The 15588-nt window shown below is 44.7% G+C and overlaps 1 protein-coding gene across 2 annotated transcripts in view; it reads right to left on the bottom strand.

The window, feature by feature from the left end:
• The window catches only part of depdc7a (DEP domain containing 7, paralog a), a 52990-nt gene that overhangs the window by 25029 nt on the left and 12373 nt on the right, over positions 1–15588 (bottom strand). For both annotated transcript variants that reach the window (XM_070898603.1, XM_070898604.1), the window contains exons 3-5: positions 13921–14051; positions 11348–11534; positions 3418–3635 (exon numbers count right to left, since the gene is read on the bottom strand). In XM_070898603.1, the coding sequence (XP_070754704.1) occupies positions 3418–3635; positions 11348–11534; positions 13921–14051 (536 nt within the window). The remainder of the gene's footprint in view (positions 1–3417; positions 3636–11347; positions 11535–13920; positions 14052–15588) is intronic.

Below are 15588 nucleotides of genomic sequence, written 5' to 3'. Positions count from 1 at the left end.
AAGATGCACTTATGAGCCAGAGGAAATTACACTCATTGGAGGTTATAATTCAGTCTGCTGTTACACAACAACTTTCCTTTATATGGCACCTCTATTGTAGTAAAATGTCCCAAGGCACTTCACAGGAGCATAATCAGACAAAAAAAATTGCCAGAGTCAAAGAAGGAGACATCGTGACGGACTAAAGTAAGTTTTAAGGAGACTCTTAAAGGAGAAGGGTGAAGTGGAGAAGCAGAGGGGCTTAGGGAGGGAATTCCAGAGCTTAGGGCCTAGTTAGCTGAAGGCACAGCCACCACTGGTAGGGCAAAGGAAACATAAACCAGCACCTTTCCAAGCTCATGCAATGTTGAAAGGTGTCAGTTAGAAAGGACATTAAAATTCAGAATTTTTGAATTAAGTGAATGCATACACAATCCCAAGCATTGTTCTCGGCATGTCTTCCAAGTAGAGTCAGTCAAATGTGCTTAGTCCCAAAGCAAATAAAACAAGATTGTATCTAACAAGTGAAAAATGTAAAGAAAGACTTGCATTTATGTAGCACCTTTCATGACCACTGGACATCCCAAAATGCTTTAGTCAATAAAGTATTTTGGGAGTGTAGTCACTGTTGTAATGTAGCAAACGCAGCAGACAAATTTGTGCACAGCAAGCTCCCACAAACAGCAATATGATAATAACCAGATTGTGATATTGATTGAGGGATTAAATATTGGTCAGGACACCAGGGATAACACCCCTGCTCTTTGCAATAATGCCATGATGTGGGCATTTTTAACATGGATCCATAATCATACAAAATTCCCTCTCCTTGAAGTATCGGAGATACAGGGCTTTGATAATGAATAGATTTCTAATAATGAACTTATGAAAACAAGAAGCTGATTAAAGTCACACATTGTGGATGGTCAACTAAAAACCAGCCTGCCCTTGCTCCAGCACACCAACTAGTTTAAGACAATTTCCTGGGCAAGGAATTCTCAGTAGCAGCAAGACTCAGAAAATAAAACAATTTCAAGGAATGAAACTACAATTCTGTCCTCTTGTGCATCATTGATTTTCAAGCTGTGGAATTCTCTCCCTCCTCCTTAAAACCTACCTCTGTTCAAACTTTTGGTCATCTGCCCCAATCTCATGGCTGTGTCCAAATTCGCACCAAGTCCCACTCACCCATGTTCGCGGATCTACGTTAGCTTCCAGTTAAGCAATGCCTCGATTTCAAAATTCTCATCCTCATTTTCAAATTCCTCCATGGTCTTGCCCCTCCCTATCTCTAATCTGCTCCAGCCACACCATCACCAACCCCAACCCCCCCCCCCGCACCCCCACCACCCCCCTTTTAATTTTGCTCTCCTTAGCATCCCGGATTATTTTATTTAAAAAAAATCACTCAACCATTGGTGGCCGTGCTTTCTCTTGCCTAGGCCCCAAGCTCTGGAACTCCCTGCCTAAACCTCTCTTTCCTCCTTCAAGACACTCCTTAAAACCTACCTCTGATCAAGCTTTTGGTCTCCTGCACTAATTTCTACTTGTGCAGCTCAGTGTCAAATTTTTATCACATACTAGACACTATATAACAAGTTGTTGTTAAAACCTACTTCTTTGGCCAAACACTTGGTCAGCTGTCCTGATCTTGTGGCTCAGTGTCCAATATTGTGTGATAACGTTCCTGTGAACGTTTTATTACATTAAAGGTGCTATATAAATGTGTACTTTGGCACACCTTGAAACAGCAGAACCCTGCAAACAGCTCCCCTTTAAAGTAGGTGATATACAAGAAGCTAGTAGCTTAAATTGCCAACACTATTTGGTTTGATTAATGGCCTCTGTCCAAAATCAACCCAGAGACAGTATTGTGTTGTTGCTGTAATAAGCATTCTACAGAATGACCCAACAAGGGAGTGGAAGCAGGTATGGCTTAAGAAACTAGAAATTCTTGCTATGCTAGTTGCACACCTTTGATGATGCATGCTCACATTTTAGGCAGAGCATCTCATTTTTCAAATATCAAGTCATTCATCACACCGAAGGAAATGTCAGTAAACGAGATTGCACTTGTAGCCCAGCATTTTACTCCTAAAGCAGATTTTAATATTGAAGCAGCTAGTGCAAGTACACATTAATAGTCATGGTCTGTAATGCTTGACTGACAACCATTAAGAACAAGGTGGACCCAAGTTCAACCCCTTATCTGTCCTACGGGAGCTGTACGCACAGCAAGATCTCACAAACAGCAACCAGATCATCTGCCTTCGGGATGTTGTTTGAGGAATAAATAGTGGCTCAGGAGAACAGGGATAACTCCCATACAAAAGCAAAATATTGCAGATGCTGGAATCTGAAATAAAAAATAAAACAGAAAATTCTGGAAATCTCAGCTTCAATGCTTCAAGAATTGTGGAACTCTCAAAGTTGTAAAAGCTCAACTTCAAGGTGTCCCTTGGATTCTTGGTGACGATACACGCACACAGACCATAAATGCAACATTATGCAAATATATGGATAGGAAGGACCTATTTCCCTTAGCAGACAGGTCAGCAACCATGGGGCATAGATTTAATTGGTAGGAGGTTTAGAGGGAATTTGAGGGGAATTTCTTTACCCAGAGGGTGGAGGTAGTCTGGAACTCACTGCCTGAAAGGGTGGTAGAGGCAGAAACCCTCACCACATTTAAAAAGTACTTGGATGTGCACTTGAAGTGCCGTAACTGTACTGTGTGTAACTATGTAATACTTGCCACCAGAGGGCGCAACTCTTGGAGTCCTAATGGTCACCTGCACACACATGCAGGGCCAGTATAAAAGGTTGGCTGCCATGTTGTTTAAGCACTCTGGAGTTGTAATAAAGACTAAGGTCACACCAAGCTTAGCTCATAGTACTCAGCCTCGTGGAGTTCTTCTATACACAACAATAACCTTGAGCTACGGACGAAGAGCTGGAAAGTGGGATTAGGCTGGATAGCGTCATGTTTGTAACTTTCACATAACTGTAACCAATATGCAACACTGTACACTGGATACAACTGTGAAATACACACCTTGACCACAGGGGGTGAACTTGTGGGAGACACTCCTCAACTGGTCAGCCAGGTACTTAAAGGGAGGTTCCACGCAAGCTCAGCATTCCTTGGTCCTGGGAATAAAGGTGCAGGTCATAAGTGACCTTGTCTGCAGTATATGCCTCATGTGACTTTATAATACAGTGCAGAGACACTACAGATAGCTCTTGGTCAGCCTGCGTGGACACGATTAACGAATGGCTTCCTTCCATGCTTTTCTATGATTCCTTTATAAAGTACCAGGTTTACAGCTTTCGACATCACATTACAGTTCAGTCCTGAGCCACTGCAGGGTTATGATTAATCTCTGCAAACCGTCCTAGTTACTGAAACGCCAGTTACCAGTGAAAGGTTATACGCACCCAAGAGCTCAGCGACGCCGGTATGGATGTCAAAGAAGTCGTTGCTCAGCAGAGGTGCTTTGGTTTGACTGTAATACTTGGTAATGGCATCAAAGAGTAACATTTTGCACTGGTCTATGTCACAGGATGGTTCCGGAAAATTCCTGCTGATCTCCACCACCATGAGGTCCGGGAGATAATCCAGTAAATCTATTGCAGCAGACAGCCAATCATCTTCCCTAATGGGGGAAAAGGCAAGTGCTAAACAGTCTTTACAGATGAGTACTTCCTTGGCAAATTTTAGCTCAACACATTCAGCAGTAGTTTTTCTTAAGCACAGCACAATACACAGACAAGTGCCATTAGTTTTTCCCCCGGTCAGTTTGTCACCCCTCCGCTCCGACAGACTGGAACCTCCCACTGCCACAGGCAGCTCGCCAGTAACTCACGAGAGGGCATTCTTCATGAGAACCCAGGCCGCAATTGTGAACAGGTTGTTCACTCACATCTTCACTCAAACTCTCGATCACTCTTTCACCCCCACCCTCCCACCCACAAGGACCAGGCCAGTAGGTGCATGGGAACACCACCAACTCGACTTGGACATATATCAGTCATGCCTTCATCATTGCTGGGTCAAAATCCTCAGGGACTCCCTCCCTAACAGCACTGTGGGAGCACCTTCACCACACAGACTGCAGCGGTTCAAGGCAGCAGCTCACCATCAACTTTAAGGGCAATTAGGAATGGGCAGTAAATGCTAGCCTTGCCAGCGACATCTATATCTCAAGCATGATTTTTTTTAATCCACATGAACTTTTGAGGAACACAGTAGGAAGGGACCCTTGCTGAACCTTATCCTCTCCAACATAGACAAGGGATTGGAATTGGGATCTTGTTGGCATGCTGTGCAATATCACAACACTACACATTTAATCCCTCCCCATGGCCATCTCTAAATTAAAATGCAACTGTGGCCAAGAGCAATCCTGAGGGTGTAAAAGTTAGCATGTCAGAAAGAGATTTGGTATAACTAAAATCACAAAGCATCCAGTCAATGTGAAGATGTCAATAAGGCCTATTTAGAAGTTAGGAGCAGCACATGAAAAATTATAAATTATAGTTAACTTGTATAGGATGCCCAAATCTGGTGTAGCTTTGGGCATCCTCAACTTAGTCTTGCATAGAATTCACAGCACAGAATCAGGCCATTTGGCCCAACTAGCATATGGTCCATATGAGCCTCCTCCCACCCTACTTCATCTAAACCCATCTACATATCCCTTCATCCCCTTTGCCTCCATGTATTTATCTATCTGCCCCTTAAATGCATCTCTGATTCACCTCAACTATTCCATTGAGGATTCTACATTCTAACCACTCTCTGGGTAGAGATGTTTCTCCTGAATACCTTATTGGATTTATTAATGACTATCTTATATTGGTGTCCAGAGTTGGTGTTTTAGGTCGATGACTTTTCATCAGAATTGGAAAAAGTCAGCTGTAACAGATTGTTAGGCAAGTGCAAGGGCAGGGAAAGGGGGAGGGGAGGAAAGAACAAAAAGGGAAGATCTGTGATAGGGCAGAAGGCAGAAGGGATGAGACAACAAAAGGGATGGTGGTGCAAGGCAAAAGGAGATGGTAGTGGAACAAGTTAAGAAACAAAAGATTAGTCTAGATAAGATGTAAATGGAGATGGCAGAATCATCAACGGCTGCCATGTGAAAAAAAAATAGGGGCAGAGTTATGATCCGAAATTGTTGAACTCTATGTCGAGTCCAGAAAGCTGCAAAATGCCTCATCGAAAGAGGTGGTGCTGGTCCTCGAGCTTACGTTGAGCATTGTTGGAACGGTGCAAGAGGCTGAGGATGGAGATATCAGAGTAGGAGTGGAGCAGAGAAGTAAATTCACAGGCGATCGGAAGCTTGGGGTCAAGCTTTCGGACTGAACTGAGGTGTTCTGCAAAGCAGTCACCCAATCTGCATTTGGTCTCCCCAATGTAGAAGAGAATGCATCATGAGCAGCAAACACAGTACACCAAATTGCAAAAAGTACAAATCGCTGTTTCACCTGGAAGGAGTGTTCAGGGTCCTGGACAGTGGGAAGGGAGGTGATAAAAGGGTAGGTGTTACATCTCTTGCGCTTGCACGGGAAGGTTCTGTGGGAAGGGGAGGGGTGTTGGTGATTGAGGAGTGGACCAGGGTGTCACAGAGGGAGCAGTCCCTTCGGAATGCTGAAAGGGAAGGGGAGGGGAAGATGTGTTTGGTGGTGGGATCACGCTGGAGGTGGCGGAAATAGTGGAGGCTGATCCGTTGAATGTGGGGGCTGGTGGGGTGAAAGGCAAGGACAAGGGGAACCCCAACATGGTCTGCAAGGGGTGAGGGCAGAAGCAAAGGGTCATCGACCTGAAATATTAACGGTTTCTCTCCATAGATGCTGCCTGGCCTGCTGAGTGTTTCCAGCATTTTCTGCTTTTATTTCACATTTCCAGCATCTACAGTATTTTGCTTTTGTGTCCTCTAGTTTTGGACTCCACCATAAATGGAACTATCTTCCCTACGTCCAGCCAATCAAACCCCTTCAGAACTTTAAAGACCTCAATTAGCTCACCCCTCAGCCTCCAGAGAAATGAGCCCTAGCCTTTCCTGATAATTATAGCCCCTCAGTTCTGGCATCATCCTTGTAAATCTTTTTTGCAGTTTCTCCAGTACTTCGACATTCTTTTTGTAATATGCAGTCTATAAAAGTTCCACATATCTTCAACAGGAGCAACCGATGAAAGGGAGTAGGTTAAGAGAAGAGCAGTACTGGTGACTCTGGGACTTGGAGCTCTAAGTTACGAGATTCACAGAAATGAAAGCTTTCAGAGGTGGAGGACTTAATCCAGGTCATTAAAGTAAGAGACAAGTACAGGACTAAACATGCAGAGAATCCTTCCCCATTCTCTACACACCCTCCTCTACAACAGCCACATAGAATGACTCTCGGGAAGAGTGGCATGCAAGTTAAGTAATTCCTTAATAAAAAAAATGCTGGATAAATATCTGGCTCAAACCAGTTAAATTCGAGGTGTGCTACTGAACGATTCCCGAGCTGTTAGCATCATATGAAAACAATCAGTCGATGATGGATAACAGATTGCAAGGTTAAATATTACGGTCTTTCCCTGCAATGGGTCAGCTGTGGCTCAGTGGGTAGCACACGCACCTCTAAGTCAGAAGGTTGTGGGTTCAAGTCCCACTCGAGACTTCAGCACATAGAAACATAGAAAATAGGTGGAGTAGGCCATTTGGCCCTTCTAGCCTGCACCGCCATTCAATGAGTTCATGGCTGAACATGCAACTTCAGTACCCCCTTCCTGCTTTCTCGCCATACCCCTTGATCCCCATAGTAGTAAGGACTTCATCTAACTCCCTTTTGAATATATTTAGTGAATTGGCCTCAACAACTTTGTGGTAGAGAATTCCACAGGTTCACCACTCTCTGGGTGAAGAAGTTTCTCCTCATCTCAGTCCTAAATGGCTTACCCCTTATCCTTAGACTGTGACCCCTGGTTCTGGACTTCCCCAACATTGGGAACATTCTTCCTGCATCTAACCTGTCTAAACCCGTCAGAATTTTAAACGTTTCTATGAGGTCCCCTCTCATTCTTCTGAACTCCAGTGAATACAAGCCCAGTTGATCCCGTCTTTCTTGATAGGTCAGTCCCACCATCCCGGGAATGAGTCTGGTGAACATTTGCTGCACTCCCTCAATAGCAAGAATGTCCTTCCTCAAGTTAAGAGACCAAAACTGTACACAATACTCCAGGTGTGGCCTTGCCAAGGCCCTGTACAACTGTAGCAACACCTCCCTGCCCCTGTACTCAAATCCCCTCGCTATGAAGGCCAACATGCCATTTGCTTTCTTAACCGCCTGCTGTACCTGCATGCCAACCTTCAATGACTGATGTACCATGACACCCAGGTCTCGTTGCACCTCCCCTTTTCCTAATCTGTCACCATTCAAATAGTCTGTCTCTGTTTTTAACCACCAAAGTGGATAACCTCATTTATCCACATTATACTTCATCTGCCATGCATTTGCTCACTCACCTAACCTATCCAAGTCACTCTGCAGCCTCATAGCATCCTCCTCGCAGCTCACACTGCCACCCAACTTAGTATCATCCGCAAATTTGGAGATAGTACATTTAATCCCCTTGTCTAAATCATTAATGGACAGTGCAAACAGCTGGGGCCCCAGCACAGAACCTTGCGGTACCCCACTAGTCACTGCCTGCCATTCTGAAAAGTACCCATTTACTCCTACTCTTTGCTTCCTGTCTGACAACCAGTTCTCAATCCACGTCAGCACACTACCCCCAATCCCATGTGCTTTAACTTTGCACATTAATCTCTTGTGGGACCTTGTCGAAAGCCTTTTGAAAGTCCAAATATACCACATCAACTGGTTCGCCCTTGTCCACTCTACTGGAAACATCCTCAAAAAATTCCAGAAGATTTGTCAAGCATGATTTCCCTTTCACAAATACATGCTGACTTGGACCCATCATGTCACCTCTTTCCAAATGCACTGTTATGACATCCTTAATAATTGATTCCATCATTTTACCCACTACTGAGGTCAGGCTCTCCGGTCTATAATTCCGTTTTCTCTCTCCCTCCTTTTTAAAAAAAAAGTGGGGTTACATTGGCTACCCTCCACTCGATAGGAACTGATCCAGAGTCAATGGAATGTTGGAAAATGACTGTCAATGCATCCGCTATTTCCAAGGCCACCTCCTTAAGTACTCTGGGATGCAGTCCATCAGGCCCTGGGGATTTATCAGCCTTCAATCCCATCAATTTCCCCAACACAATTTCCCAACTAATAAGGATTTCCCTCAGTTCCTCCTCCTTACTAGACCCTCTGACCCCTTTTATATCCAGAGGTTGTTGGTGTCCTCCTTAGTGAATACCAAACCAAAGTACTTGTTCAATTGGTCTGCCATTTCTTTGTTCCCAGTTATGACTTCCCGATTGACTGCAGGGGACCTACGTTTGTCTTTACTAACCTTTTTCTCTTTACATATCTATAGAAACTTTTGCAATCCGTCTTAATGTTCACTGCAAGCTTCTTCTCGTACTCCATTTTCCCTGTCCTAATCAAACCCTTTGTCCTCCTCTGCTGAGTTCTAAATTTCTCCCAGTCCCCAGGTTCGCTGCTATTTTTGACCAATTTGTATGCCACTTCCTTGGCTTTAATACTATCCCTGATTTCCCTTGATAGCCACGGTTGAGCCACTTTCCCTTTTTTATTTTTACACCAGACAGGAATGTACAATTGTTGTAGTTCATCCATGCGGTCTCTAAATGTCTGCCATTGCCCATCCACAGTCAACCCCTTAAGTATCATTCGCCAATCTATCTTAGCCAATTCATGCCTCATACCTTCAAAGTTACCCTTCTTTAAGTTCTGGACCATGGTCTCTGAATTAACTGTTTCATTCTCCATCCTAATGCAGAATTCCACCATATTATGGTCACTCTTCCCCAAGAGGCCTTGCACAACGAGATTGCTAATTAATCCTCTCTCATCACACAACACCCAGTCTAAGATGGCCTCCCCCCTAGCTGGTTCCTCGACATATTGGTCTAGAAAACCATCCCTTATGCACTCCAGGAAATCCTCCTCCACCATATTGCTTCCAGTTTGGCTAGCCCAATCTATGTGCATATTAAAGTCACCCATTATAACTGCTGCACCTTTATTGCATGCACCCCTAATTTACTGTTTGATGCCCTCCCCAACATCACTACTACTGTTTGGAGGTCTGTACACAACTCCCACTAATGTTTTTTGCCCTTTGGTGTTCTGCAGCTCTACCCATATAGATTCCACATCATCCAAGCTAATGTCCTTCCTAACTATTGCATTAATCTCCTCTTTAACCAGCAATGCTACCCCACCTCCTTTTCCTTTTATTCTATCCTTCCTGAATGTTGAATACCCCTGGATGTTGAGTTCCCAGCCCTGATCATCCTGGAGCCACGTCTCCGTAATCCCAATCACATCATATTTGTTAACATCTATTTGCACAGTTAATTCATCCACCTTATTACGGATACTCCTTGCATTGAGACACAAAGCCTTCAGGCTTGTTTTTTTTTTTTAAAAACACCCTTTGTCCTTTTAGAATTTTGCTGTACAGTGGCCCTTTTTGTTTTTTCTTGGGTTTCTCTGCCCTCCACTTTTACTCATCTCCTTTCTGTCTTTTGCTTTTGTCTCCTTTTTTGTTTCCCTCCGTCTCCCTGCATTGGTTCCCATCCCCCTGCCATATTAGTTTAACTCCTCCCCAACAGCATTAGCAAACACTCCCCCTAGGACATTGGTTCCGGTCCTGCCCAGGTGCAGACCGTCCGGTTTGTACTGGTCCCACCTCCCTCAGAACCGGTTCCAATGCCCCAGGAATTTGAATCCCTCCCTGCTGCACCACTGCTCAAGCCACGTATTCATCTGCGCTATCCTGCGATTCCTACTCTGACTAGCACGTGGCACTGGTAGCAATCCTGAGATTACTACTTTTGAGGTCCTACTTTTTAAATTTAGCTCCTAGCTCCTTAAATTCGTTTCGTAGGACCTCATCCCTTTTTTTAAACCTATGTCGTTGGTACCAATGTGCACCACGACAACTGGCTGTTCTCCCTCCCTTTTTAGAATGTCCTGCACCCACTCAGACATCCTTGACCCTTGCACCAGGGAGGCAACATACCATCCTGGAGTCTCGGTTGCGGCCGCAGAAACGCCTATCTATTCCCCTCACAATTGAATCCCCTATCACTATCGCTCTCCCATTCTTTTTCCTGCCCTCCTGTGCAACAGAGCCAGCCACAGTGCCATGAACTTGGCTGCTGCTGCCCTCCCCTGATGAGTCATACCCCTCAACAGCACTCAAAGCAGTGTATCTGTTTTGCAGGGGGATGACCACAGGGGACCCCTGCACTACCTTCCTTGCACTACTCTTCCTGCTGGTCTTCCATTCCCTAGCTGGCTGTGGACCCTTCTCCTGCGGTAAGACCAACTCACTACACGTGCTACTCACGTCGTTCTCAGCATCGTGGATGCTCCAGAGTGAATCCACCCTCAGCTCCAATTCCGCAACGCGGTCAGTCAGGAGCTGGAGGCGGATACACTTCCCGCACACGTAATCGTCAGGGACACCGGAACCGTCCGAGTTCCCACATGGTACAGGAGGAGCATATCACGTGACAGAGCTCCCCTGCCATGACTTAACCCTTAGATGCACTTAAATTGGCAACATAAATCCAGGCTGACACTCCCAGTGCAGTGCTGAGGGAGTGCTGCACTGTCGGAGGTGCAGTCTTTTGGACGAGATGTTAGAACAGACGGGGCCTCAGTTTCTCAGGTGGACCTAAAAGATCCCATGGTACTATTTTGAAGAGCAGTGGAGTTATTCCCAGTGTCCTGTGCCAATATTTATCCTCCAATCAACATTAAAAAAAAACAGATTATCTGGTCATCACCACAATTGCTGTTTGTGGGAGCTTGCTGTGTGTAAATTGGCTGCTGCGTTTCCCACATTACAACAGTGAATACGCTTCAAAAAGTACTTAATTGGCTGTAAAGCGCTTTGAGACGTCCAGCGGTCGTGAAAGGCGCTATATAAATACCGATCTTTCTTGACCTGGAGGTGAGGGGTTGAATTTTGCTGAACCTTCAAGAAGCCAAGTTGGGGACAGTACACAAATCAGCCAAATTATACAAGTACAGCAAAAGAAAAGGACTTGATGGCTCAGTTTATTCTAGTGCCATTCTTTGCTCTTTCAACGACCAGATGCTCGAATGCTCTTTGCAAAATGGCACACACAAAGCTAGTTAGCTTTATGAAGACAGTTACAAGTCACCCAAGGGGCTGAAACACTCGACAGGCAGCCCTACACATACATACCGAGAATCGCCAAAGGCCTTCAGGATTTCTCGGTCCAGAAAGTTACTTGTAATGGCGTCTGTGCTGGAGCTTGCACTCTGTGCTTTCGGCCGATTCTCTTTCCTATCCAGTAGGGAATCCAAGATCGGCAGGTCGATCAGCTGCAGCAGACGCAGCACTGTTTGTTCCTGCCACACCTCACTAACAACTGAAAAAAGGAAATGAAAATAGTTTATGGTAGAGTCATCAGATTTTCCTCGGCCTAAATCGACAGAATAGTTTGAGAAACAGCCCCCACGTCATCCAAAGACAGGTCTTGCAATAATCTTCCAGGCAATCACATGCTAAATTGGTTGTTTGTATTCGAGTGACTACATAATGTTTTACAGCAGAACTATTCATCGCACACAAAAGAAGCTTGCAAAGGCTCATTGTTGAAGTGGGTAGAGAAGGCTGCAAGTGTTTAGAATACTTTCCAGAGAGATAATGCAGAATTATTTTTAATGTTGGAGATTTTTTTTTTTTTTTTTTAATTATTTGTCGTAACACTGACCAGGTACTGTATCTGCCAGCATGAAAGGATTTAAACGCAGTCAAATATCAACATGGAAAGGTTATTTAATTTGATTCATTATTTGAAAGTTTGTAAAAGTAGTTTAGCTCATTCCTAGCATGGACTGCAGCGGTGGCTCACCACCACCTTCGAGGGCAACTGGGGCTGGGGAATAAATGCCGGCCATGCCAGCAACGCCCACATCCCCAGAATTAATAAAAGGTCCATTATGATCTGCTGCAAAATGCTATTTTTCAGTTATGGGCTTAATAATTTGCAATAATTATTTTGCATGTCTTGTCTTTGCAGATATTGAACCATTGTGAAATGATCCTTCATATTACACATTTATGCAGTAAAATAAACCAACACTGGTATGCATCAGTATTATAGAAAAAGTTTGTTGAAACCAAGTTTAACTTTCCAATAGTTGACAAACTTTTTCACAGATTTTAAGAAATTGTACTCATATTTTCTGTAAGAGACCAGTGGAAAAAATTCAAATACAGCAATAATTCAAAACAGTCAGGACATAGTCAAATGAATGTTGGGCTTCAACAGCTTAGGGAAGTGGTTTAGAGAGACGGCTCAATATGTGACTTTTTTTTTGTAAATTCTTCATGATGTGGACATCGCTGGCATTTATTACCCTCGAGAAGGTGGTGGTGAGCCTTCGACTGGAATCGTTGCAGTCCATGTGGTGAAGGTACTCTCCCACCCATAGTGCTGTTCGGGAGGGAGTTCCAGGATTTTGATCCAGTGACGATGAAGGAACGGCAATACATGTTCCAGTCGGGATGGTGTGTGTGACTTGGAGGTGATGGTGTTCCTACACGCCTGCTGCCCTTGTCCTTCTAGGTGGTGGAGGTACTGTTTTGGGAGGTGCTGCCAAAGAAGCCTTGGTGACCATGTTGAATTAACCGATCTTAACTCTGCAATACAATTGATTTTTGCTCCCTCGATTGGGAGGGCGGCTTCTGTATCAGCCCCTGCTGAAAGTGCTCATGTGTGGGTGTCTGACATACCTGGGAATGGGCTCATCTACAATGATGAGGTCCAACAGCCTACCAACCCTCACTGTTCAAGCTTGCATACAAGTAGCTGCTTGGGAAAGGTACCAGAGAGCTGCCATGAAAACATACCAGACTACTCGCAACCTTGGTGACATATTTGACACTGAAATGAGCTTTCAACCACATATCCGCAGCATAACGACTATTTCCACCTCCGTAACATCGCCCATCTCCACCCTTGCCTCAGCTTATTTGCTGCTGAAGCCCTCATCCAAGCCTTTGTTACCTCTAGAATTGACTATTGCAACACACTCCTAGCTGGCCTCCCACATTCTACCCTACTCAAACTAGAGATGATCCAAATTCGGCTGCCTGTGTCCTAACTGGCACCAAGTCCCGCTCACCGAACTACATTGGCTTCCAGTTAAGCAACGTCTCGATTTCAAAATTCTCATCCTGGTTTTAAAATCCCTCCATGTCATCACCCCTCCCCATCTCTAATCTCCTCCAGCCCCACCCTTCCCATGAGATGTCTGCACCCCTCTAATTCTGCCTTCTTCAGCATCCCTGATTATAAAATCACTCAACCATTGAAGGCCATTCCTTCTGTTGCCAAGGTTCCCTGCCTCCCTACCTCTCACTCTCCCCTTCAAGACACTCCTTAAAACCTACCTCTTTGACCAAGCTTTTGGTCACCTGCACTAATTTCTACTTATGCAGCTCAGTGTCACATTTTTATCTCAATACTTCTGTGAAGTACTTTGGGACATTTCACTACGTTAAAGGCGCTGTATAAATACAAGTTGTTGTTAGTCAGTGTGCTACCTTCAGGAGGGGACAAACACAATCAGGTGATAGCCATGCATCTCGACTGAGACAGTAGGTTCAGGCATCTAATCAAGAGTAGGCGAGCCCGAGAACAGGTGCAACTCCTGTTCAAGTTGAAGAGTTAGTCCACGTTGAACGGCCAACCTGTAATTAAGAGGTGCAGTCTAAAGTGCAGGTCACTCAACATGACCAACACTTACCCGTCTGAGGCAACTGTGGCGTTTCGATGCAAGAAATTACAGGTTTTAAACTCAAGTTAACGAGCAGTTCTTCTAATGAGCTGTCGGCAGGGTTGGAATCTGCAGATGTGGAAAAAGGAGTTGGTTCTTGCCTAGCAAGAAGAAAATACAAGTTATTTTTTTTTAAATAATTGGAAGGATCGTTAGTCCAACCACCAAGATAAACCAATTATATTGACATTTATGACCATAGCATTGCTTAGATTTTCCCTTAGTTACTTCTAGACATTAAAGGCTAATTTTGTTCAACGAGCCATCTTTGCTCGAGAGCTTTGAACCTTGAAAAAGCACACCACTGATCACATTTCCCAACTATATTTCATCATTCGAGCCAAAGACTGGGCATAGGAACTAGGTGAGCAGCATGTGGGCAGGAGGAAAGGGTTCCATCTCCAGATTGCCAGCCTCAAGCTTGCGTGAAGGTGCTCAACTTCCATTCTCTTTCCAGCCTGCACCAATTATATTAGTGGACTCATTAATCCAGAGGATAAGAGTTCAAATCTCACTATGACCTTATTGAATGGTGGTGCAGGCTCGAAGGGCCGAATGGCCTACTCCTGCACCTATTTTCTAGGTTTCTATGACAGTTCTGGAAATAAAAAGGCTGGTATCAGTAAAAGTGACCATGAAACTGTCAGATTGTCGTAAAAACCCAATGCCTGAAGAAAACCAAACACCCTCACACCCATTGTTTTCTGTCCCCATCACAAACTCCATTCCCTAGCCACCGATTCCATTCCTCTTCCCAACTTCTGTCTGAGGCTGAACCAGACTGTTCGCATCCTAGAGGTCATATTTGACCCTGAAATGAGCTTTCGACTACATACCCACAGTATAACTAAGACCGCATATTTCCACCTCCGTAACATCGCCCGTCTCCACCCTTACCTCGGCTCATCTGCTGCTGAAATCCTCATCTATGCATTTGTTACCTCTAGACTTGACTATCCCAATGCACTCCTGACTGGCCTCCCACATTCGACCCTATGTAAACTAGAGATGATCCAAAAACTCAGTTGCCCATGTCCTAACTTGCACCAAGTTCCGCTCACCTATCACCCAGTGCTTGTTGACCTACAATTGGTTTCCGGTTAAGCAATGCCTCGATTTCAAATTCTCATACTGGTTTTCAAATCCCTCCATGGCCTCGCCCCTTCCCATCTCCAATCTCCAATCTCCTCCAGCTCCCTGCTCCCCCCCAGCCCCAACCCACCGATGTCCGCGCTCCTGTAATTCTGTCCTCGAGCAACCCTGACTATAAATCGCTCAACCATTAGTGGTTGTGCCTTCTACTGCCTAGGCCCTAAGCTCTAGAATTCCCTGCCTAAACCTCTCCACCTCAAGACACTCCTTAAAACCTACCTCTTACCAAGCTTTTGGTCACCTGCCCTAATTTCGCCTTATGCGGCAGTGTCAATTTTTTTTTTTTTTTTAAGCACATAATGCTCTTGAAGTTTCTTGGGATGTTTCACTACATTAAAGATGCTATATAAATACAAGTTGTTGTTGTTGAGAGAGACTCCAGCCCTATTGCACCTGCCCAATGACATGGCCTAGCAAACCAGTCGTATCGAACCACTCCAACAATGTTGGCATTGAGGGATGGACAATAAATGTTGGTCTTGCCAG

This window comes from Pristiophorus japonicus, chromosome 14 (genome assembly GCF_044704955.1).
Source record: "Pristiophorus japonicus isolate sPriJap1 chromosome 14, sPriJap1.hap1, whole genome shotgun sequence".
Classification (NCBI taxonomy): domain Eukaryota; kingdom Metazoa; phylum Chordata; class Chondrichthyes; family Pristiophoridae; genus Pristiophorus; species Pristiophorus japonicus.
This window is presented reverse-complemented; position numbering and strand designations above follow the sequence as displayed.